The following is a 23,530-nucleotide window of genomic DNA, read 5'->3' as shown; positions in this document are numbered from 1 at the left end:
CAGGGTGGCCTCAAACATGAAGTGATCCTCCTGGCTCAGCCTTCCAGGTTCTGGGATCACAGACACACACCACTGCATCCAGTTACGCCAATACTTTAAAGCTAATTACTGTACAATGAAGATGTAAAAAAAAAATTGAAAGATTTATTCATAGTTTTAGGGGGAATAATAGCAACAGAGAAACTGGAGGGGTGGAACTTTTTTTTTTTTTTTTAAGAGTAGGAAAATTTATTGGGGAATAGAAATGAGGACAGGAATGGGGAATAACATGGGTTGCCCAAGGAACATTTTAAAGAGAAAGCATTGTTGACTTATTAGCAAATATTTATGATTATTTAACTGATTTAACCTAGGAGGTTATTTACTTTTTAAAATCTCTGAACACACAGATATTGCTTAATCAGAACAAAGTTCAAAGAAAGCTGGATTTAACCAAATCAAAACCATGTGCCAAGGCTAACAAAAGTTGCATATAAATAGTAAATTAAACTAATGGAAGGTCGAGACCAGGCCCCAGCATTTCTCTCTTTGAGGAATGACCCTGATTTTTTGTCTGACCTCATGAAGGTTTTTTCTGAGATCTTTTTTCCCTTTAAAACACTGAGAGGCTTGTTTGTGTATCTTTTTAAGTGTTCACAGTGGATATGTTTTTTGACCAAAAGTGTCGTCATCTGAAAGAAGACTTTATACCTGAATCTTGTAAATAAATTTAATTATTGAATTCCACTCACAGGAAATATGTTTTCAGTAAGGTTTTGACAAAAGTGATAACAAAACATTTAGTTGGATCCATACTGCTTTTCAGGTCTGACACAAGTGGTTCGATCTTTTCTATATGACATTTCACGGTAGGCATTGGCTGTTAAATGAATTAGCTAAGATGTACTTCAGCCTGCGTTTTTGAAACCTGCAGCATGACATTTTCATCAACAGTACAAATCTGTGAAGAAATGCTTTGTCATTGGCTCAGAGCAGGAAAAAACCCAGGTAGAGCGAAGATAGCTAAGATCATTAGCTGAGATCATTAACTGTGTGGTCCATTCAGTTTCTGTTTCTCTTTGGCCTCAAAAGTCAAAAACGTCTACTTGAAAACGAAACAAAGCAACAAAAAACCTACTTCCCCAGAAGGGAAATTTGACCTTAACTATAAGCTCTCAGACGAGGAAATAAAAGTGCCACTTGGATGCGCTGTTTAAGGTGCAGTAAATGAAGGTCAGCGTGACTATGCTATGAATTAGCCAGGTTCAAGATGAGAGACCCGAGTCCTCCGAAAAGCAAAGGCCTCCTCCTCGGCTCGATCACGAGTTTAACACAGGTACGCCACCTCTTTAAGAAAGTCCCTTCCAATCCGCCCCGGGACATGACACAAAATGTGAAAAGAACCGGTTCAACTACAGGTGGGACAGTCTGCACGGGGGACGCTGACGTCTGCCGCGCCAGGTGAGCCGCGCAGAATCCGGGGAGAGGAACCGTGACGGGCCCGCCCCGCGACAGCGGCTCCGGGATTTCCCCGGGGTGACACACGCCACTTCCGGCGTGGTAGGAGTCGGTGACGTGGCAGGTGGGTCCCGGCACGGTCCTCAGGGCCGGGACGCTGCCCGGTCAGGTGGCTTCCCGGCAGCCGGGCGGGGAGACCGGTGCCAGGCGGCGGCCTCGAGCCCGGAGGCGGAAGTGCCACGTGTCGCGATTGCGCCTGCGCGGCGGCGGCTGACAGGCACTTCCGGCCCGGGCCTCCCTCTCTCCGGCTCTGCTGCTGCCTCCTAGTCCGGCGCTCGCGGCCCCAGCGGCCCGAGACCCAGCCTCAGCTCCCAGGCCAGGCCGTGGCCGCTGGCGGGCTGAGGAGAGTGAGGCGCAATGCGTCGGGCTTGAGGCGCTGCGTCCTCAGTCCTGCCTCGGCCCCGTTCCTGCGCCTTCGGCGGTGGTCTTTCAGCTCTCTCCGCGCAGGGCGCTGCGCGGACCCCGCCGGCTGCTCCGGACCCGACGGCCGCGATCGTCATGTCGCAGCCCGGGACGCCGGGCGCGCCAGCCGGCCTCCAGGCCCACAACGGGGCCGCCTCGGCCTCGGGGGCTCCCTACAGCAACGGTGAGTGCGGGGGGCCCGGCGGGAGGGGCGCAGCCGGGCTACCGCCTCGGGGTGCCCGGGCGGGGAGGAGAGGTGACCTGGCGGGCGTAGCCGCGCACCCGGGCTTGGCTGGGGGTTTTGCAGACAGTTAGCGAGGGCCGGCTGTATGCAGCGCCTGGCGTAAACGAGGCTGAAACGCACAGACTCGTCCATCCCCAAACGCGGCGCCCGGAATCGGATCCCTCTGGGCTTTGCGGGCTCGCCGTGGCAGCAGTCGTATTCCGAGCTGGCTGGTGGGGCGAACGAACGGCCGCTTTTGGCAGACCCCTGGGGCTTCCTCCCAGAACCAGTTGGTTCTTTCAGCTGTAGGAGAACCAAATATTTGGGAGGAGGATCTGTTGGTTTCTAGAAGCCTTGACATCACTCGGAACGTGGTTGGACACAACTCTGAGGAGTGTGCATGTGGCAGCACCACAGTTTGTCATGTGGTGAGAATCTCTTAATATTTTATACCTCGTCTAGAATTCCTTCAATTGTCCTACACCGCGATTTACTAAGACTAGTAAATTGACCCCTGGAATCTAAGATTGCTGTGAATTTGAAGAAAATAGCCAGTGACTAAAATTGCTAAATGTTTTCAGAGACGACTACTGCTTTATTTTATTGATTTATTATTATTATTTTTTTGGTACCCGGGATCGAACTCGGGACCTTGCGCTTGTGAGGCGGGCGGTAGAACCACTGAGCTAAATCCCCAAGACTCCTGTTTTCTTTACAAAGATCCTCTGTAGGATTTTAAAAAATGCCTGTGGGGATGAGGCGGGCGGGGGATTTAGCTCAGTGGTTTCACCGCCTGCTGCGCAAGCTCAAGGACACGAGTTTGATCCCAGGTACCAAAACAAAAAACAAAAAATGCCTGTGGGTAGGCAGTTATGTAGGCAGAAGCAAGAATAAATAGGGGATAGGCACCGAAAGGGTGCTGACTCGAATCACTTCTGAGTTTATAGCAACAGGTTATGTAAGGTATATTTTATTCCGTGATATATTTAGTAATATTTACACTGAGGGTGAAATCATTTTAAGACATTCACTCAACAGCTGGAAGAATGTGGTCTACTGAGGTGGGGAGTGAAATCAGAGCACTATACACTGGAGGATTTTTTTGAGGGGGTGGGTGTACTAGGCTGCATTTCCATCGTTTTTTTCTTTTGAGACAGGGTCTTACTAAGTGACCCAGTTGCCCAGGCTTGAGTTTGTGATTCTCCTGCTTCAGCCTCCTAAAGTGTTGGGATTACAGGGATGCATCCCACAGGTGGTTTTATGTAAACAGCTTTGAAGATGTAATTTCACAGTCTTCTTTGTTTGGTTTTTTGAGATTGTTTTGTGGTGCCGCCCAGGCTGGCCTCTTATTCGAAGTGATGCCCTTACCTCAGCCTCCAGAGCCCTGGGATTATAGGAGTGCACACTACACCAGGTTTATAAGCCGTTTCTAAAGCTTTACTGCAGAAGTATTTTCAATAAATGGGTAACGTCCTTTGTTGGTTTGTTGTTGTTCATTCCAGTAATAATACAGAGAGGAGGGATGTGACAAATTGTAGGGAGAGGTGTTCCTTTAGAAGGCGGAAAAAAGGTTTAGTGCTGGAATCTAGTTTTGGTTCACTCTTTTAAGGCAGTAATTTCTACTTAAATGTTCTATTGAAAACTCTTAAACTGTAGATTTAATGTAGCTTGCATAAATTACATATTATAATAGATCTTCAGATTTTTTTTTTCTGGTACTGGGGATTGAACTGAGGACCTTGTGCTTGTGAGGCAGGCGAGGTGCAACTGAGCTACATTCCCGGCCCTTCAGATTTTTTTTTTTTTTTTTTGGTACCGGGGATCGAACTCGGGACCTTGCGCTTTTGAGACAGTCAAGATTTTTTAAGATTATAATCAAAAGACCGAATAGTGACCTTTTTCATTTTTTCTTTAGCTTGCTTTTATATTGTATGATGTCATTAGATTACAGACTTCTTTACACACCAAGACATTTCTGTCGATAGATTATTAAATTGCATTAAAACCTAAAGGTTGTCTAGTCAGGTTTTTCTGTCTTTGTACATTTGTATATGCAAAAAATTGATGGATTGCAAGACTACTTAAACTAACAGATCTTAATCTCATTATCATGTAATAAGGTTAAAAGTGAATAATGAGTTCCATTAGTCCTTAGTTGCTTTATTAACTATTTGAATTAACTTGTCAAGGGATTTAAAATTGCAGTTTTATTACTTAATTTGTTTGTAATATGTAATTTTTAATTTTTTGCACATAGAATTAAGGATGAAAAGGATATTGCTCTCCATCTTTTCCCTTTCATTCTGCTCTTATGTTGTAATTCTGTAAAATAATATCTGATGCTTGGTGTGTTGGTGTACACTTACAATATAGCACTTTGGAGGCTGAGGCAGGAGGATCTCTCCAGTTCAAAGCCATTCCAGTAGTGAGTTTTAGACTAGCCTGGATGACATGGTAAGACCCTGTCTCAAAAAGTAAAATAAAACAAAACCAAATAAAATAATATCTGACTTCCATTTAGAATTATAACCGCTATGGGTTTTTTTTTTTTGGTACTGGGGATTGAACTCTGGTCCTTGCGCTTGCGCAGCAGGTGTCTAAACCACTGAGCTAAATCCCCAGCCCCTGGTTGTTTTTTTTTTTTTTAGTGGTATGGAGATTGAACCCATACCTTTTACATTCTAGTGTGGAGACAAGAATATCAGCTCTTATATCTCATTGTCTCTCCAGCTCGTCACACAGCGTCTGGCACATTTTAGAGGAGTTAATGGTTTTATCGAATAAAACTTTTAGAAGTGGGTGTTTTGTAATTCAGTTCACTAAATACTGTATGTATTGATTTATTAAGGTAACAGTTCACTTTCAACTTCTTTCTTTTTTGTTTTCCTGTAGGTTTTTGCATAATATTAACAGCCAAAACAATAGAATATATGGGATTTTCTTTGAAGGGAATAATTTAAATGCTTGTCTTATGCTAATTTCTTTTTTTAGGAGTAGCAGACATATAGATAGATGTTTTAGTTTTGCTCTGATATAATCATGCTGATGGTTGTGTATGTAATATAGGAAGTCTTAAGTCCTGAAAGAAACATGCTCTGAATAAAAATGGTGTAACGTGGAGTATTGTGGCTAAACGCTGCTTGGTGTTCTCAGCTGGGACAGTGACACGGCCCTCACTGCTCTCTGCACACCTCCACTGGGGCGTTAACATTGCGTGTAGTAGTGACCACTGAGTGCCTGTGGCTATGGTGGCAGCTTTTTCATCGGGGATTTGAACCCTGGGCCTTGCATGTGCCAGACAAGTACTGTGCCGCTGACCTACATCCCCAGCCCTAAAATTGAGCCTCCTGTTCTTCTCATTTGTCTCTGCTGATGGATTGAGAGTTCCTGAAAGAAATCGAAACAGTAAGACCTAACATTTACTGTTCATTCACTGTATGACCAGGCATACTCTGCTGGTATCTCATTTAATCCTTAAAATAGCCTTGCAAAGTAAGAACTGTTATTGACAAGGAGACTGATGAGAGGTTAAGCAAATAAAATAGCTGGAGGTCTCACTGGTACTAAATTGTGGAACCCAGATTTAAATCCATGCAGTCTTAACCCCATTGTTATTTTATTTACTTTGTTGTTCCCTTGATCCTAGGACCTAGATCTTGAATCAGTACCCCAAAGATTAAAACCTTTTTGGTTTCTGTATGTAGATAGATACCTATAATTAAAGTAAATATTTGCTGGTGGTTGCCCCTCCCCCACCTTCAGGAATTGAACTCAGAACCTTGAACTTGCCAGGCAGGCACAGTGCCACTGAGCTACATCCCTGGCCCATGCTGACAGTTTTCAAAACTGCCACCTAGCTTTTTTTTGGGGGGGGGGTATCGGGGATCGAACTTGGGCCCTTGTGCTTGCAAGGCAGGCAGCAGAACCACTGAGCTAAATCCCTGGCCCTTGCTTTTTTTTGAGGCAGGGTCTCGCTATGTATTTCAGGCTGGTCTTGAATTCGCTATGTAACCCAGGCTGGCCTGGCAGCAATCCTGTCTCAGCCTCCTGAGTGCTGGGATTACAGGCATACACTGGCATGCCTGGCCCACGTAGCTTGTTTTCCTTGGGGTTTTAATTAATATGCAACCTAACTAACTTTTGGTAGTGTTTCCTCCATTTCTTTGCTGTTTCCACATCACTTTTAAAATTGCATATAACCTGGGCCAGGGATTTAGCTCAGTGGTGCTGCCACCTGCCTCGAAAGCGTAAGGTCCTGAGTTTGATCCTCGGTACCACACACACACAAAAAAGGTTGATTTATATTTTTTAAATCCCTTTCTTCCCTTCTCCTCCTTCCATCTCTTATTTCCCTTCCCACTTGAGAAAGATCTTCCTACTTCCTAATATCTTTTATTTTACTCTTTTTATTTTGATTGATTGGAGACAAGGTCTCACTATGTAATCCCAGCTGGCCTTGAACTCACTGTGTAGCCCAGGTTGGCCTTGAAGTCATGGTGATCCTCCTGCCTCAGCCTCCCGTGCTGGGATTACAGACCTGCACCACCATACCCAGCTTGTGTTTACCCTTGCATCTCTAAGCTTGGTTTAGTTGCTTGATTAACCAGCTCCTTGAATTAACTTTTTAAAAGTGGGGTCTTTTCTTTTCTCTGACCCTATCCTTAGGTGGCTCTAAGTGCATTCTCATAATAACCAAACTAACTACTACAATATAGAATGTTATTACCTATGCCAGTGACTTCTCAAAATTATATCTTTTTCATTTATTAGTTTTTTCTTTTAGTGTTTTGAGACAAGGTTTCGCTGTGCAGTTCAGGTTGGCGATCCTCCTGCCTTAACCTCCTGAGTGCTGGAATTGTAGGCATGTGCCACCATGTCCAGCTGTATTTGTTTTTTTTTAGAAGGTGGCTTTAGTTACTGGGTTTTTGGGTGCTGGAGACTCCTTCTGTAGGTGGTTTCTACTATCCTGAGCTAAGAATTTGTCAAGACAAACACAAATGGTAGCCGAGTTTTATTAAAGGTAGGAAGAGAAACAGGCTTGGCAGAGCAAATTTGGGTCAAGTAAAAGTAGGAAAAATACAACCCACATACAGTGTGAGGGTGAGCCACCATGCCAGAGAGAACACTGTGGCAAAAATTCAGTGTGGACTTTTTCCATAACGGGGATCGAACTCGGGACCTTGTGCTTTCCAGACAGGCACAGCGCCACTGAGCTACTGGATTGTCCTTTTTTGTATCATCCACTCCTCAGGCTGACATCAAGTTTAGGGCATCCTGTGGAAGATCTGCTTGAGTCCTCCTGAGAAGTCCATGTGCAGCACTTTGGGGACTGTTCTGTGCCTGTGTCCTGGGATTTTGCAATGAACAGGTCACACCCACTTCCCCAGCCAGTTTTGCCCGTCTGAGCCTTAGGGCTGCATCCATCTATCTTCCTCCCTCTCCTGCTTCCCCTCTCCCTGTCCCCTCCTCTTCCCTCTTCCCCTCCCTCTCCCTCTCTCTGTCTCTGTGTTGGTGATGGAACCCAGCTGAGCTACACCTCCGGCAGCACTGTGACTGTGTCTTCTTGTCACCTTCTCTGTTGACCTGTTCTGCTCCCTCGTTTGGTAGACTTTGATGATACTTGGGTTTCATATGTCTATACTTGGCTCAAAGTGCCTCTTTAGCATATTAGCCTGTGATAAATACATAAACACAAAACCGAAATTGGTCTGTGAAATCTTGTGGCATTACTAGGCCAAGAGGCAATCTGTTTTTATCCAGATGTTCCAAATATATTTTTTCTTTTGGTACCGGCGATCGAACTCAGGACCTTGCGCTTTGGCGGCGGGCGCCGGAACCACTGAGCTAAATCCCTGGCCCCCTAAATATGCTTTTAAATTATTTCTTTGCTTTCATTTATTCGGACATCATTGAATGCTGGCGGTTGCTATTTAGTCCATCATTTCGTACCTGGGTTACCGCTATCGACTAATCTCCCCACCAGTCTTTGGAGGCAAATGTGTGATGTCCCACAGGTAGCTTCCCAGCGCTCCCTGCCCTAGGCAGGCTCACGTCTGCACTTCTTTTTTGTTTTTTGGTACCAGGGATCGAACTCAGGTCCTTGCGCTTGCGCAGCAGGCGGTGAAACCACTGAGCTAAATCCCCGGCCCCTATGTGTGCACTTCCTATCTAACTTTTTTTTTTTTTTTGGTACCAGGGATTGAACTCGGGTCCTTGCGCTTGTGTAGCAGGCAGCGAAACCACTGAGCTAAATCCCTGCACCTGTCTGCACTTCTTGAGAGTAGTCTTGAACTCCTGCTTCATTTAGGACACTTGACCGAACACTGTGGTCAGGTCATAGGACTGTTTCCCAGAGTGCTCTGTGACCACAAGCGCTTGCACATATTGTTCCCTTACCAGGAACTCTGACCATCCATTTCCTGAGGCTAACCCATATCTGCTTTTTAGGATTTTTGTTTGTTTGCTCTGGATTGGATGCAGGGCTTCTCCCATGCTGCTTAAGAACAGGTGCTCTACCACAGAGCTACACTCCAGCCCTCTCAGGTTTTAATTTAAAACTTCCAAGTTTTGTTTCCTTGGTCTTGTCACTGTCCTGGACTTCATCTGTGCCATCTCTATTGTCATTGAATATTTGTCTTCCCATCTAGACTGAGCTGAGTATAGGAATGAAGTAGATTAATAACACCTTTGTGGCCTAAGAATGTTCTTACCTAGTTGGCCATTTGGAATGAAGTCAGTAACTAGCTTAAATATAAAGCTATTCTTTAACAGATGATAGACTAGAAGAAAAGAAATTAAATGTAATAATTTTCTTTATTAACAGAATTATCACTGTGTGCTGCAGTGTTAAGGACACATTTCTTAGGTGATAGTAGCATATATATATATATATACATATTTTTTTTTTTGGTACCGGGGATCGAACTCGGGTCCTTGTGCTTGCGCAGCAGGCGGCGAAACCACTGAGCTAAATCCCCAGCGATAGTAGCTGATATTTAAGGAGTGCTTAGTATATGAAAAAAACACTGTCATAAGTTTTCACATAAATCTGCTTCTCACATTGTATTAATTTTTTATTGCTGCTGTAACAAATTACCACAAATTTAGTGATTTAAACCAACACAAATTTGTTGTCCTTGACCCTAGAGGTCAGAAGCCTGATGTGGGTCTTACTGAGCTAAAGTCAGTGGGCTTCAGTGCTATACTTCTTTCTCTTAATCTGTTTTCTTGCCTTTTCCATCTTCTGGTGGATATCCATCCACACTTCTTCGTCTGGGCCCACTTCCTGCAAAACCTGCCTTGGCTTTTTGAGTCTGTCTGTCTTAGTTACTTTTCTCATTGCTGAGACAAAACACCTGACACCCAAAGTTAAAGGAGGAAAGATTTATTTAGCTCACAGTTTGTAGAGGTTTCAGTTCATAATCAGCTGGCTTCAAGTCAGGGTAGAATTGAAGAGGAGAAACTGCACGGTGGGCAGAAGGTAGCAAAGCAACAAGGCAGAGGACCACAGCTCTTTCTCTCCCTTATATCTTATCCAGGCTACTTAGAATGGGTGGTGCTCACACCCTTAATCCTGGTGTCCTTGATCCTAGCATTGCACCATGAATCCCACATGAGGCTTTGGCGGGACATGGAGACACAGCCATGACACTCACATGGCATCACTCTGACGTCTGATTTTCCTACCTCCCTCTTTAACTGTATTCTTCCCATTTCAAATTGGTTGATTAGCAGCTTAAAGGAGCCTTAATTCTCCTTTGTCAGAATGATATAAGAATGATACCAGACCTCCAAATGATACAGGGGAAATAATATAACTTCCAATCTGTTAGATGTCAGATATGCTGAGTTCATGTTCTCTGAAATCCAAGAGTGAATTCTAAGGAACAGCGGAGGTTAAAAGTAGGAAATATTTATTGAGAGGAGAGATTTTAGCTCTTGAGAGGCAGAAATGGGTTGCCGAGGACCCCGCTTTATAGGGGAAGTTTTATAAAGAACAATCACATGGGTACAATGCAGTTTAAAGCTATGATCAACCAGTAAAGTTATAAGCATAGTGATCCAGTGGGGAGCAAGTTCCCTCTCAAGTGTATGTGGAAAGAACAAAGAACTTCTCAGGAAGGTGATGGGTCCGGGGGTCTTGGTCACCTACCGAGGTGGCTGGTGTCTATCTAGACTTCATTAGACCACCTAGCTCTTGAGGAAGTATGTAGGCCCAGTCATTTTGTCTTTATCTTCGGGCCTGGCCTCTAACTGATGTGCCTCCGGTCACAGCTGTGACTGTCTTGAGGGCCCACCCCTATCTGACTGCCTGGAATATTTCTGCCTACCTTAACTGTCTATGGTAATATAGCCTAACATGATTGCAAGGATTAGGGCACAAACTTCTTGCTTTTGCTCCCCATACTCATCACATAATGTTGGTACTGCTCTACTACTATTCCATTTTGTAGGTAAAGAAACTGAGGTTAAGATTTTAATATTTTGGTACGAGAAATTGAACCCAGGGCCTCAAGCATGCTAATTGTCTTTGTTGTTGAGATAGGGTCTCATGGTGCTGCCCAGGTTGATCTTGAACTCCTAAACTCAAGTGCTCCTCATTCCTCAGCCTCCCAAGTGCTGGGATTATGGGTGCACACCACTGTGGCTAGTTCAAAAAATTTAATATTCTGGTCAAGGACAAACAATTACTGAATATTAATACCAGGATTTGATCTGTCTTTATTTATTTATTTGTTTGTTTGTTTGTTTATTTATTTTTTTGGTGCTGGGAACTCGGGACCTTGCACTTGCGAGGCAGGCATGGAACCACTGAGCTAAATCCCTGGCCCTGCCCTTATTTATTTGAACAGTGGTACCATTTATTTACACAGGAAATCTGGGTCACAGACAAATCAAGGAGAAAGACTGAGATTTTAGGGTTAGATTGTTTCTTAATCTGTTCTGTCTAACAGGAATCCATATCAGAAAGTAAACTAGGTGGTTCTGCATATGATTCTGGTTGGAGATAAAATTTGAGGTTGATAGTTAAGAATTACCACCTTAGCCTTGGATGTGGTGGTGACACATGCCTTTAATCCAGCATTTCCTGAGGCAGGAAGATCTCAAGTTTGGGCCTGGGCAGTTCTCAAAGTGAAAAAGGGATAGGGATGTAGCTCAGTGGGAAGGTTTTGGGTTTGATCCCAAGTACCACCACCAGAAATAAAAGTGTAACACTTTATTGATTTTTTTTTTTTCTTCGTACCGAGAATCAAACTTGGGTCCTTGTGCTTCAGAGGCAGGGAGTGGAACCACTGAGCTAAATCCTGGCCCTAACACTTTAGAACCAAATTAGAGTGTCCCCTGTGATGGGAAGGGAAAAGGAAGGATTCTGTGCTCATAAGCATTACTTTATGCATTGTTATTATTACTGTTGTTACTGTATTGGGAACTGAATTTAGAGCTTCCTGCAGCTAGGCAAGTGCCCTACCCCTGAACTGCATGCATCCTAGTTCCTCTCTCACTAAGCTGCCTAGGCTAGTCTCAGACTTGCTGCTCCTTTTCTGTAGCTGGGATTACAGGGATGTGGGAATTTACTCCGGATTAGTCACTATAATGCCATTTCATATAGAGTGATCTGATATTGTGAAAGTTGCTTTTATAGAATTTATAGCATTTCTTGTGATAGATTTTTTTTTTTTAGTTTTTTTTATGGTGAGTTCCAGAAATTGAATATATACTGTACTATGGAATAAGAATGTATGCAGCATGACTATCAGTTCAGTGAACTATGTTGTTGGTGTCTGTATGTTTTGGATTAGTTGCTCTGTGTCTGGAGTTTCTCGGGGTAACAATATTCAGAGCCTCTTGGAATCTGCAGATTATTGTTCAGTTTTACCTTCCTCCTTCTCTACCTCCTTTCCTTCCTCCCTTCTTCCTTTTTTTCCTTTTGATTGAACCCAGGGCCTTTGCACTGAGCTACGTCTCCAGCCTTTTTAAATTTTTATTTTGAGAGACAGTCTTGCTAAGTCACTAAGTTGCCTAGTTTGGGCTCAGACTTGGCATCCTCCTGCCTCAGCCTTCTAAAGTGCTGGGATTATAGGCCTGCACCCCCATGCCAGGCTTTTAATTTTACTTTTTGGTACCAGGGATCGAACTTGGGTCCTTCCACTTGCAGGGCAGGTGGCAGAACCACTGAGCTAAATTCCTGGCCCATTTACTTTATTTTTAAGAGGTAGGGTTTGCTGTCTTCAGGCAGATTTCAAACTCCTAGGCTCAAGCCATCTCAGAGTGGGAACTATATAGGTCCTTGTCTGGGAATATAAATTCTGTAGCTCATGTGTTAATGTTTAAAAAATTGTACACATATCAGCAAACACTCTTAGAAATTGTTAAGTGGTTAGCTTCCCAGAATGTATCCCTTCCTTCTGATCCATTGTTATGGGTTTTTTTTGAGGGGGGTACCGGACATCGAACTCGGGATCTTGCGCTTGGGAGGCAGGTGCCACTTGGGAGGCAGGTGCCGGAACCACTGAGCTAAATCCCTGGCCCTTGATCCATTGTTTTGGAGATTAACCAGAGTTAAGTGATTTATTTTTCTCCTTTTTTTTTTGGTACCGGATATCGAACTCAGGACCTTGCTCTTGCGAGGCAGGCATGGTGCCATTGAGCTAAATCCCCGGCCCAAGTTTTCTCCTTTCTTATCCCATGTCATTAAAAAATTAACATTATTCTTTGCAGTGCTATGGGTGAACCCAGGACCCAAGCATGCTAGGCACCTGGTTTGCCACTAAGCTGCACCTTCAACCCTTGTGGATATTTTAAATTATAGCCTTCTAGTAGGTGTAAAGTGGGATCTCATTATGGCCTTTAACATGCACTTTGACATCAGTGTTGTTTTCCAGAGTGTGTGATTTACATCCCTTTTTGTGTGTATATGTGGTGCTGGGTTTGCTGGGTGACTGCTCTGCCTTCTAGCTCCTTCATGTCTCTTTGTTCACTTGCTTACTTATTTTTGTGGTACTGTGTAATGAGGATTGAACCCACGGCCTTTACACTGAACTACATCCTCAACTGTTTTTATTTTTTCCTGAGATAAGGTCTTGCTAAGTCACTAAGTTGCTTGCGCTGTGCTTGAATTTGAGGTCCCCCTGCCCTAGCCTCTAAAGTGCTGGAATTGCAAATGTGCACCACAATGCCTGTCTCCCCATTATGTTCCTTCAGTTGCGTGATGTACCACAGTTTGAGTCTGAATAACATGCTATTCTTGGAAATTTTCCCTAAGTCACTAAGGTTTTTTGTTTTTTTTTTTGAGACAGGGTCTTGCTGTGTAGTTCAGGCTGGCATTGAACTCACTATGTAGCCCAGCCTGGCCTCAAATGAATGGTGATCCTCCTGCCTCAGCCTCCTTAGTGCTAGGATTATAGGTGCATGCCCCTGCAATTGGCTACTTCCTTGCTTTCTGACACAGTTATACCTTCCAGGCCCATCTTGTACTTTTTTTTTTTTTTTGTACCAGGGATCAAAACTCAGGACCTTGCGCTTTCGAGGCAGGCGGCTGAACCACTGAGCTAAAGCCCTGGCCCCCATCTTGTGCTTTTTGAGGTCTGGAATCATCCATGATTCTTTTTACATAGAAGATGTGGTGTTTAGAAGCCAACAGCTTGGTGCTAGATATGTTCAGTGCTATTAGAATGCCTCTGTTCTCAGCCTCAGAAGATAGCTGGGGAGTTTTACCTGTTATAACTCATTACTCTCCATTGTAATCTCCAGTGCAGGTCCCCCACCATGTGCTTCTCCTGCAAGACCTTGTTTCCATCCCTTGTCAGTATACCCATCTTTCCATTGGTGGGCTTGCCTCGCCCATGTGTCCCCCTTCCCTGGAGTACAGATGCTGAGCCCAACCAGTGTCATTAGGACTTAATCAGTCAGGAAGGGGGCCGTGTTGCTTTTTAGTTGGTTTAACTCTTGCTTACAAAATAGCTAACATTGTGCTGTCATGTGCTGGAATAATTTATTTCTCCTCATTTTAAGGGATTCCATGAGGTGATCGCTATAACAGGGGAACCAGTCTTTGTTAGTTGGTTCTCAATTTGTTCAAAATAAGAGGGCCACTGTGCTAGAATATTTACTCTTTTTGTTTTGTGGTAGTGGGGACTGAACCCAGAGCCTTCACACCGAGCTGCTTCCCAGCCCTTACTTTTTATTTTGGGACAGGGTCTCACTAAGTTGTTAAATTGCCCAGGCTGAGTTTGAGTTTGTGATCCTCCTGCCTCAGCCTCCTAGAGTGCTGGGATTATAGGCATGTATCATGACACCTAGCTGACATTTATTATTTGATCAGCTCAACAAATATTTATTGAGCGAAAACTGTATAATAGTTTGTGGATGGAACAAAGTTCAGTAGAGATTATTCACTGAGCTATTTTATACTGTATGGTATAATATTATAAGGGTGACTTGTAGAGGTAACTACGCTTGCCCGGAACTACAATCTGCTCCAGGTTGGTTAAGTACAGAATGTATAACCAACTCTAAGGAGTTAGAGATATTAATTAAAAAGACTCTGTGGCATATACAGTTAGGCAAATATTACTCATAGTAAAATAATAACATAGATAAGGACCAGAGTGGTCTAATGAGAGAATTGTGTTTAATAAACAAAGAAAGGTGAATGAATCTGTGGTCCAAGATATTGGATGGTTAGTTTCTTGTGTGAGTTTGATATATCCTATGTTTAACCTAATCTTATAGAAAAATTAACTTTATAGTAAAGTTTACTTAGAGAGCAAGCAAAAGCCAAATAGAATCAAAGAATAAGGATATTGTGGGAAGACTTGCCTTCTAGGAAAAACACGTATTATCTTGGCTCTCTTTCTTTTGTTTTATTTTGTTTTTGAAGTACTAGGGATTGCACCTGGGGTCTTGCAGATGCTAGGTAAGTGATCCACCACTGGACTGCAACCCCAGCCTTTTAATTTTAGTATTAAGCCAGGTCCTCACTGAGTTGCCCAGGCTGGCGTTAAATTTGCTATCTTGCTTCCTCTGCCTCCTGTGTAGCTGGGAGTGTAGTTTGTACCACCATGCCCAGTCAGGTCTGCCTCTGTTTCATTAAAATGAAATGAATAGAAGAAAGGAAGGAGGGAAGCTGGCCATGGTGGGAAACGCCCATAATCCCAGCAGTCGTGGGAAGCTGAGGCAGGAGGATTGTTGTGAGTTCAAGACCAGTCTGAACTACATAGCAAGACTGTCTCAAAAAAAAGAAAAAAAAGTTAGGAAGGAAATGAAATTCAAAGCAGCAGCCAGGGACCCAGAGGTTTTTGTAAAGTGTAGTAAGTACTGTGGAAATTTGACTAGGAGTTGATATGATTTGTGACTTGGAGGTAATAGAATGTGTAGGGAATAAATGGAAGTGAGTAGATTCAGGGATATCAGCTAAGTGGCTTTCAGACTTTGACTATAATCTAAATTAAATATTTTTAAATGTGACCCAGTGCATGTATTCACTTATGTCTATATTTACACAATTGAAATTACATAATAATATTTGCCCTTATTACATGTGCTTTACTGATAGTTTTCATTCTTAACTGTTATCTACAATTTCATTAATAAAAAAGGTAGTTTGGGGCCTGGAATTTAGCTCAGTGGTCCTGCGCCTGCCTGGCAAGCGCAAGGTCCTGAGTTCAATCCCCTTAACAACAACAACCACCACCACAACAACAAAAAAGTATTTTGTAACTCATTGATTTCATAACCCAGTAATGGAATGGTACTCACAGTTTGAAAAATATTTTGTTAATTTGATATGAGAAAGTGTTCTTCTTATACAGTGAAAACCTTTGTAAAAACTCATGACTTCCTGGTTTTTTTTTGTGCCGGGGATCGAACTCGGGACCTTGTGCTTGTGAAGCAGGTGCCGGAACCTTGTTTTGTTTTTTGAGAAATTATTTTTAGGTAAAAAAGCAACAACATACCTTATAGTGGGCATTTAAAGCTGGATATGGTGGCACATATCTGTAATCCCAGCACTCTAGGAGGTTGAGGCAGGAGGATCACATGTTCAAGCCCAGCCTGGACAACTTAGTGACTTAGTGAAATGCTATCTGAAAATTTAAAAAAAATTAAAATTAAGAAAGAAAACTCAGAGCCGGACATGGTAGCTCGAGCTTGTAATCCCAGCACTTGGGAGGCTGAGGCAGGAGGATCATCATGAGTTCAAAGGCAGCCTGGGCTACATAGTGAGACACTGTCTCAAAAAAACAAAACAAAAGCTCAGTGCAAAGGCCCTGACTTCAATTCCCAGTATGGGGGTGGGGAGCATTTATAGTACATTGAATAATTGATGCCTTTTCTTTTAACTAGTTAGAAATAGAAATTTAATTAAATATTCTATTTACAAAATACTTAGCAACAAATTTAACATTTAAGATATAAAACATGAGAAGAAGCGTGAAATATTTGAAGATGTGAAATAAATTTGGAATAAAAGGAAGATATTCTATGTTTTTGAATAGAATGACTTGTATCATAAAAATGTAAACCAATTCAGAGTTAGTATGTAAATCAAGTATAATTTCAACCATCTTTAAAAAATTTTTTTTGGCAGTGAGAGGGAACAGGATCTTACTTAATATGTTACCCAGGGTGGTCTTGAACTCTTGGGTTCAAATCGTCCTCCTGCCTCAGCCTCTTGAGTTGCTGGGAAAACAGGCTTATGCCTTGGCACCAAGCCCAACCAACATTTCAGTTTTTTTGTGTGTGGGTGTCTGCATGAAGACTCATTTTTGTGTATGTGTCTGAAACTTTTCATAATAAATTGAAAAGGTTTAGGGGGCTGGGGATGTAGCTACTGGCTCCACGCCTGCCTCACAAGTGCAAAATCCTGAGTTCAATCCCCAGTACTGCCCCCCCCAAAAAAGAAAAGGTTTATACAAAAGGTATTATACTTATTAATTTTACTGACAAATAGTCTATTGTGTGACTAATTTATAATTTGCTCAGTTCCCTATTCTTTTTTTTTTTTTGGTACCAGGGATCGAACTCAGGTCCTTGCGCTTGCAAGGCAGGCGGCAGAACCACTGAGCTAAATCCCCGGCCCTCAGTTCCCTATTGATGGATAATTGATTTCCCATTTTTCCTTATAAAAAGTAATACTGCAGTCAAAATATTTGGATTTAATCTCTTGTTTTGGAAGAAAGCTTATATTGTCTTGCAGAGCAATGGATATAAACTAGTCCTACTCCCAATTTATGTTTATATATGCGTTTGTGACCTCACATCAGGCTGATAACATTGGTTGCATGGATTGAGGGGGTTTGATTGGAAAATATTTTTCTTTTTATATCTTTTCAATGTAAAAGTCTAAAGAAATAGAAAATTTGTGTCAGTGCTTTGTGTGAATATAAATATATATTTCACATTCATCTTCTTTACCTACATTGTGTAATACATAGTGTATTACTTTGTAAAAGTGATTCTGGGGATTTTCTTACAGCAGCTTTTCTTTTTTTGAGGTCTTGCTCTGTAATTCAGACTGGCCTTGAACTCACTATGAAGCCCAGGGTGGCCTTGAACTCACAGCAATCCTCCTGCCTCGGCTTCTTGAGGATTACAGGCTTGTGCCACCATGCTTGGCTTACAGTAGCTTTTTTTTTTTTTTTTCCCCGTACCGGGGATCAAACTTGGGTCCTTGCACTTGCGCAGCAGGCAACGAAACCACTGAGCTAAATCCTCGGCCCTACAGTAGCTTTTTGAGCTATACATCACATACAGTTTATACATGTTATTTTAACAAATGAAAAATAAGGACAAATTGTACAATCTAGTGATTTTTTTTCTTTTCTTTTGTGTTGCTGAGGATCAAACTCAGGGCTTCATGTATGCTAGGTAAATGCTGTACCACTGAGCTGTAACCCCAGCCCCAGTTCAGTGAGTTTTAGTATATTTAGGGTTTTGTGATTGTCATTATCAATTTCAGAACATGTTCTGTCATCCCCAGTAGCCATTAGCAGTAACTTCCGTTTCTTCCTGTCCCGAAACTCTGCAACCCCGAATCTACCTTTGTGTCTTAATTTTCCTATTGTGGATCTTTTTTTTTTATTTTTGGTTCTGGGGATCGAATTCGGGACCTTGTGCTTTCGAGGCACTGAGCTAAATCCCCAGCCCGCGGATCTTTTTTTGTAAGTTAGACAATGTAGCTTTTTGTGTCTGGCTTTGATCAGCTAACATACAGTAATGTTTGCAAGATTCATCCATTTTGTGGTACATCATTGCTTTTCTTTCCTTTTTTTGTGCTTCTGGGGATTGAATCCAGGGGCTGTGCACTGAATTACATCCCAGCCCTTTTTATTTTATTTTTGAATTTTGGGACAGGTCTCATTAAATTGAATTTGCAATCCTGCCTCAGCCTCCCAGAATGCTGAGATTATAGGCATGTGCCACCATGGCTGGCTTGGTATATCTTTTTTGTTTTATTTTGCTTTTTGAGACAGGGTCTCGCTATGTAGCCCAGGCTGGCCTAGAACTTGTGGTGATCCTCCTACCTTAGCCTCCCAACTGCTGGGATTGCAGGCGTGCACCACCATACCTAGCTATTTTACTTAGTTTTAAATTGGGTTATTTGGCCTTTTATTGCTTAGTGTAAGAGTTTTACTTTATTTGCTTTTACCGTATGTTTGTTTAAATTTTGGTGGTTTTGTTTTGTGAGTGGGGATTGAATTTAGAGCATTCTGTATGCTAGGCAAGTACTCGAGCACTGAGCTGCATCTCCAGTGCCTGCTGTGTTTAAAGTATTGCTGTAGTCCTTTGCAAGACTGATTTTTTTCTTCTCTTATTGGAAGGTCCTGTCCCAAGTGCAATGATGTCTTCACATATAGCAGTGAACCAAGGATATAATTCCCAACTTCCAGGATCCTACCCTCATCTGCTGCCAGCAAAGACTTTGAATCCGGCCTCTGGACAGTCCAGCTACCATGCTTCTCAGGGATCTGGGCAGGCTTTTCACAGACCACCTGTGGCTTCTCACCCAGTGGGACCCTCACTCCACAGTGGTCCTGTACCCCAAATGCTGCCGCCTGCGTCTCAGAGCCCAGCTGCTGGCCCAAGGCTTCCTGGTGGCTTTCCTCCTGGCTCCAGTCCGCTGCCACCTGTGAACTGGCAGCACAGCCCTCCGTCCCTGGCCCCACAAGCGAGCCACTGTCCTCCTGCACCATCCCAGCCGACTGTACTTGGGAACACACACTTATCAGCACATCACCAGTATGTTCCTTCTGGAGACCCCTCACTTCAAAACAGCTGTGCAACATCAGGTAATGTTCTTCCTGGAGTGTTTAAAATGTAGAAATGCAACGCTTTTGCTTGTTGATGGGTTTAATACTTGAAGCCTTATAAAACTATAAAGAAAATTGTTGAAAAAAAATTTTTTTTTTTTTAGGCAAGGTCTCACTATGTAGTCCAGGTTGACCTTGAATTTGTGGTGATCCTCCTGCCTCAGCCTCCCCAGTGCTGGGATTACAGGCGTGCGCCACCACACCTGGCTGTAAATTATTGATTTTTAAAATAATTGTTAGTATGTATGTGTGTGTGTATGTATGTATGTATGTATGTATGTATGTATGTATTTGCAAAGCTTTATTAAAGGTAGGAAAAGACACGGGCTCTGCAGAGCAAGTTTGGGCCAAGGAAAAGTAGGAAAAGAAGTGCACCCTACAGTGTGAGGGCGGCCACCATGCAGGAGAGAGCACAGTGGCCTTGTTAGTCTTTACTCTTACATTTTTGTGTTAACTAAAAACCTGAAATGCACGACTTGTTTCTGGTTTTCTTTCTTTCCTTTGAAAGTTTCTTTTTTTTCCTTTGTTCCCTCTTTTGAGATGGGATCTTGCTATGTTGTCCAAGCTAATATTGAACTCCTGGGCTCAAAACCCAGCTCGCCTGTGTGTGAGTATGGGTAGAGTTGTCGCCGTGTGGCACACCACTCGGTGAGAGGATTAACTGTTCTCATTGGCATCCTCGTTGAAAATCAGAAGAACAGGCTGTTTTTCTTCAGTCACTGTGGTGCTTCAGGGATGCAGTGTGCATGCAGAACCCGCCCGACGGAGCAGTCATTACCCGCATTAACTCTGTCTGCCTTAGTGTCTAGGGCAGGTGGATAGGACGTCCGTGTCTCTGATCTTGGCAGGAGGCTGTGTAGGATCCTGGAAGGTGGCAAACAGAGGATCTGGAAGGAGGAGGGTGCCTGAGCACACCTGCGTAGTGCTTCGTGACTGGGCAGATTTGTAGGAATGTTTTCTAAGTAGTTTATAATTTTAGCCCTGATATTTAGGTCTCTCCTGTAACTCTCTCTTTTCGCCTTTGGTATTAGGGTTTGAACCCAGAGCCCTTTGCACACATTTAAGTATTTAATCAATTTTGAGTTAACCTTTGTGTATGGTGGTAGGTAATAGTCCAGCTCTACTCTTTTCTTTTTTTTTTTTTTTTTTGGTACCGGGGATGGAACGCAGGTCCTTGTGCTTGCAGGGCAGGTGGCAGAACCACTGAGCTAAATCCCTGGCCCCCAGCTCTACTCTTTTGCCATGTGAATATATGTACATTTGCCACAGCGCTATTGGTGAAAGGACTAAGCTTTCATTGGCATCCTTGTTGAAAATCAATTGATTGAGCCTGGTGTGGTGGCCTGCGCTTGTAATCCCAGCACTCAGGAGGCTGAGGCAGGAGGATCACTGTGAGTTTGAGGCCAGCCTGTACTATATAGTGAGACCCTGTCCCCAAAAGGGGGAATGAAAGCAGGCAAGGAAGCAAGCAAGCAAGGAAGATCAGGGATTTGTCTTTTTTTTTTTTTTTTTGGTACCAGGGATCGAACTCGGGACCTTGCACTTTTGAGGCAGGCGCCAGAACCACTGAGCTAAATCCCCGGCCAGAATTTTTCAAGGATTTGTCTTTTTTTTTTTTTTTTTGAGCAAGGAAGATCAGTTGATCATAAAAACAGTTTATTTCTGGACTCGGAATTTTATTTAATTGATCTATAGATCTATTTTTATACCAGTACCAAATATCTTTTTAAAAAATAAGTTTTATTAGAGTTACCTTTTTTCTTTTTTTTTTTTGGTACCAGGGATTGAACTCGGGACCTTGCGCTTGCAAAGTAGGCTCCGGAACCACTGAGCTAGATCCCCGGCCCTAGAGTTACCTTTTTTAGGGGGAGGGTACTAGGATCAAACCTAAGTCCTGACACATGCCAGGCAGACTTTCTAACACTGAGGTACATCTCTAGTCCCCCCAAACATTAATTACTGTACTATAGCTTTCTAGGAGATGTGAATTCAGGAAGCAGGACTTCTATTGATTTTGCTTTGAAGATAGTTTTGACTCTTCTAGCTTCCTTGCATTTCTGTAAGAATTTTAGAATCAGCTTTTCAAGTTTAAAAAAAAGATAGCTGGAGTTTCAATAGGTATTATGTTGAATCTGTTTATCAGTTTTGGAGAGAAAGATACATAGTCTTGTACTGGCTTTTGACATTTTTTTCTTTTAAAACTCAGTTATTGGTCCATTCTGGTTCAAAAGTAGGTTCATTTGACCATTTCGCTTTTCCTTTTTGGCTATTAAAATTAACACGGTCCTTTATACTTGTCTACATTAGTGATGTTACTTTTCGGGGTGTGGCGGTGTACACCTGTAATCCCAGCACTGGAGGTTGAGGCAGTGGAGGCCAGCCTGGGCTACATAGTGAGTTCAAGGCCAGCTTGAACTACAGCTAGATGCCGTTTCAACACCTCTGCCCCTCAATAAAAAGCAATGTTACTTTGGAACAACATTTAAAATTCTGTATTGGGATCTGCGGGTTCATCCTGTTCAGTAGACATTTTCAAGGAAACCAACTAATAACAACTTGCCTAGTGAAATCGTTAGTGCCATGTTAATATCAGTAGTTACCTTGTATGTGTGCGCACGCGCGCGCATGTGTGTGTGTGTGTGTGTGTGTGTGGTCGGGGAGCACTGGGGATTGAACACAGAGCCTTTGCAATGAACTACATCCCTAGCCCATTATTATTTTTTATTTTGAGACAGGGTCTTTCCAAATTGTTAAATTGCCTTGGCTGGGCGCAAACTTGGTGTCTTCCTGTCTCAGACTTTCAGAGTGCTGGGATTACAAGCGTGTTTTTTTTTTTTTTTGGTACCGGGGATCGAACTCGGGACCTTGAGCTTGGGAGGCAGGCGCCAGAACCACTGCGCTAAATCCCTGGCACTACAAGCCTGTTTTTATTCATTTATTTATCTGTAAATGGCATTTACCCCATCAGGCTTACTGCCCTATAATTGCGGAAATTATTTTTCTGAGCCACTGAACAGCCATCGGTCCTAGTAGATGAAATGTAAAGATGAAGCCTTCTTCTAGAAGTTTAGTTTATCTAAACCTTTTTTGGGGTGGAGGGAAGCAGTGGGGCTGTACTAGAGATTGAACCGAAACCTCGCACTTGCTAAACTTACTTTTTTTTTTTTGGTACTGGGGATCAAACTCAGGACCTTGCACTTGTCAGGCAGGGGGAGCGCTGTTGGTGGTCTCTCTAGAGGGAGACCTGGAACCCCGGAAACCACCGACTTTTAAAGAAAGAAAAGGAGACAGCCTGGGGGACAAACAGCAGTTGAATTCCTCTGGCACTATTCGACCATCACAAAGGAAAGAAGCAAGGCTTGTACACATGTAGGAAAGCAGCTTAGTTATTCTGGCTGTTGTCTCTCTGATTTTAACCTCTGGTGACAAATGACTTTAAGTGACTCATAAAAGCTACAGGTGAATTCACAAGTTCCCTGTTTCCATTCACCAATCCCATACACCAAAGAGCACACCGCAGCCCTCTTCTTATCAGATAGTATCACGAGAGCAGGACGATTTCAGCCAAAATCAAGCCCACCGGCCCACCATAAACATCACAGATGTGCATAGTGAGTCGTATCTCTCTTACCACCCGTAGAGTCACTGGGTCGTGGTCCTCTGATCCCAGAAAATGGTAAATAGGAAAACCTGTTTTTCTCCCATGAGACTTTTGCAAGGTCTCTTAAAGTTTTCTGGCATTCTTTTAACAAACAAACTTGTGGAAATTCCCAGAAATGACTTAATTTTCTCAGTTAACAAACTTCTTGTGATCTATTCTTACAACTAGATAGCTGAATTCTACCATTTCCCACAGAGCGCCACTGAGCTACATATCCAGCCCTGCTTATGTTCTACTGGAGTACACCCCAAGCCCTCAGGAGAAATCTTGTGATCTAATTGCTAGGCCCAAATCCTTTAGGTTACTTTTACTCCGATTCATTTGACACCATGTGTGACCATCAATCACTTGAAATTAATGCATGTTCATTTTATTAATAGTTATGGGTAATATTTCACTGCACATTTATTATTTTGTAGCATTTGACCAAAATATTAT

General features: G+C 42.9%; 1 protein-coding gene across 3 annotated transcripts in view; it reads left to right on the top strand.

The window, feature by feature from the left end:
• The first annotated feature begins 1,685 nt into the window (after positions 1-1,685).
• Sec24a (SEC24 homolog A, COPII component) overlaps positions 1,686-23,530 on the top strand; it is a 71,092-nt gene continuing 49,247 nt past the window's right edge. The window contains exons 1-2 of one of the 3 annotated variants that reach the window (XM_004836554.4): positions 1,686-2,083; positions 18,943-19,410. In XM_004836554.4, coding sequence (XP_004836611.2) covers positions 1,996-2,083; positions 18,943-19,410 — 556 coding nt within the window. In that variant the 5' untranslated portion in view covers positions 1,686-1,995. Of the gene's footprint in view, positions 2,084-2,418; positions 2,551-18,942; positions 19,411-23,530 lie in introns of those variants that run through there. The other 2 variants (XM_021241019.2, XM_021241017.2) reach the window with 2 other exon arrangements.

This window comes from Heterocephalus glaber, unplaced genomic scaffold (genome assembly GCF_053883595.1).
Source record: "Heterocephalus glaber isolate CG9 unplaced genomic scaffold, H.glaber_assembly_v1.0 deba00001606, whole genome shotgun sequence".
NCBI classification, from domain to species: domain Eukaryota; kingdom Metazoa; phylum Chordata; class Mammalia; order Rodentia; family Bathyergidae; genus Heterocephalus; species Heterocephalus glaber.
The sequence above is the reverse complement of the archived record's forward strand: the minus strand, read 5'-3'. Positions and strand labels throughout refer to the sequence as shown.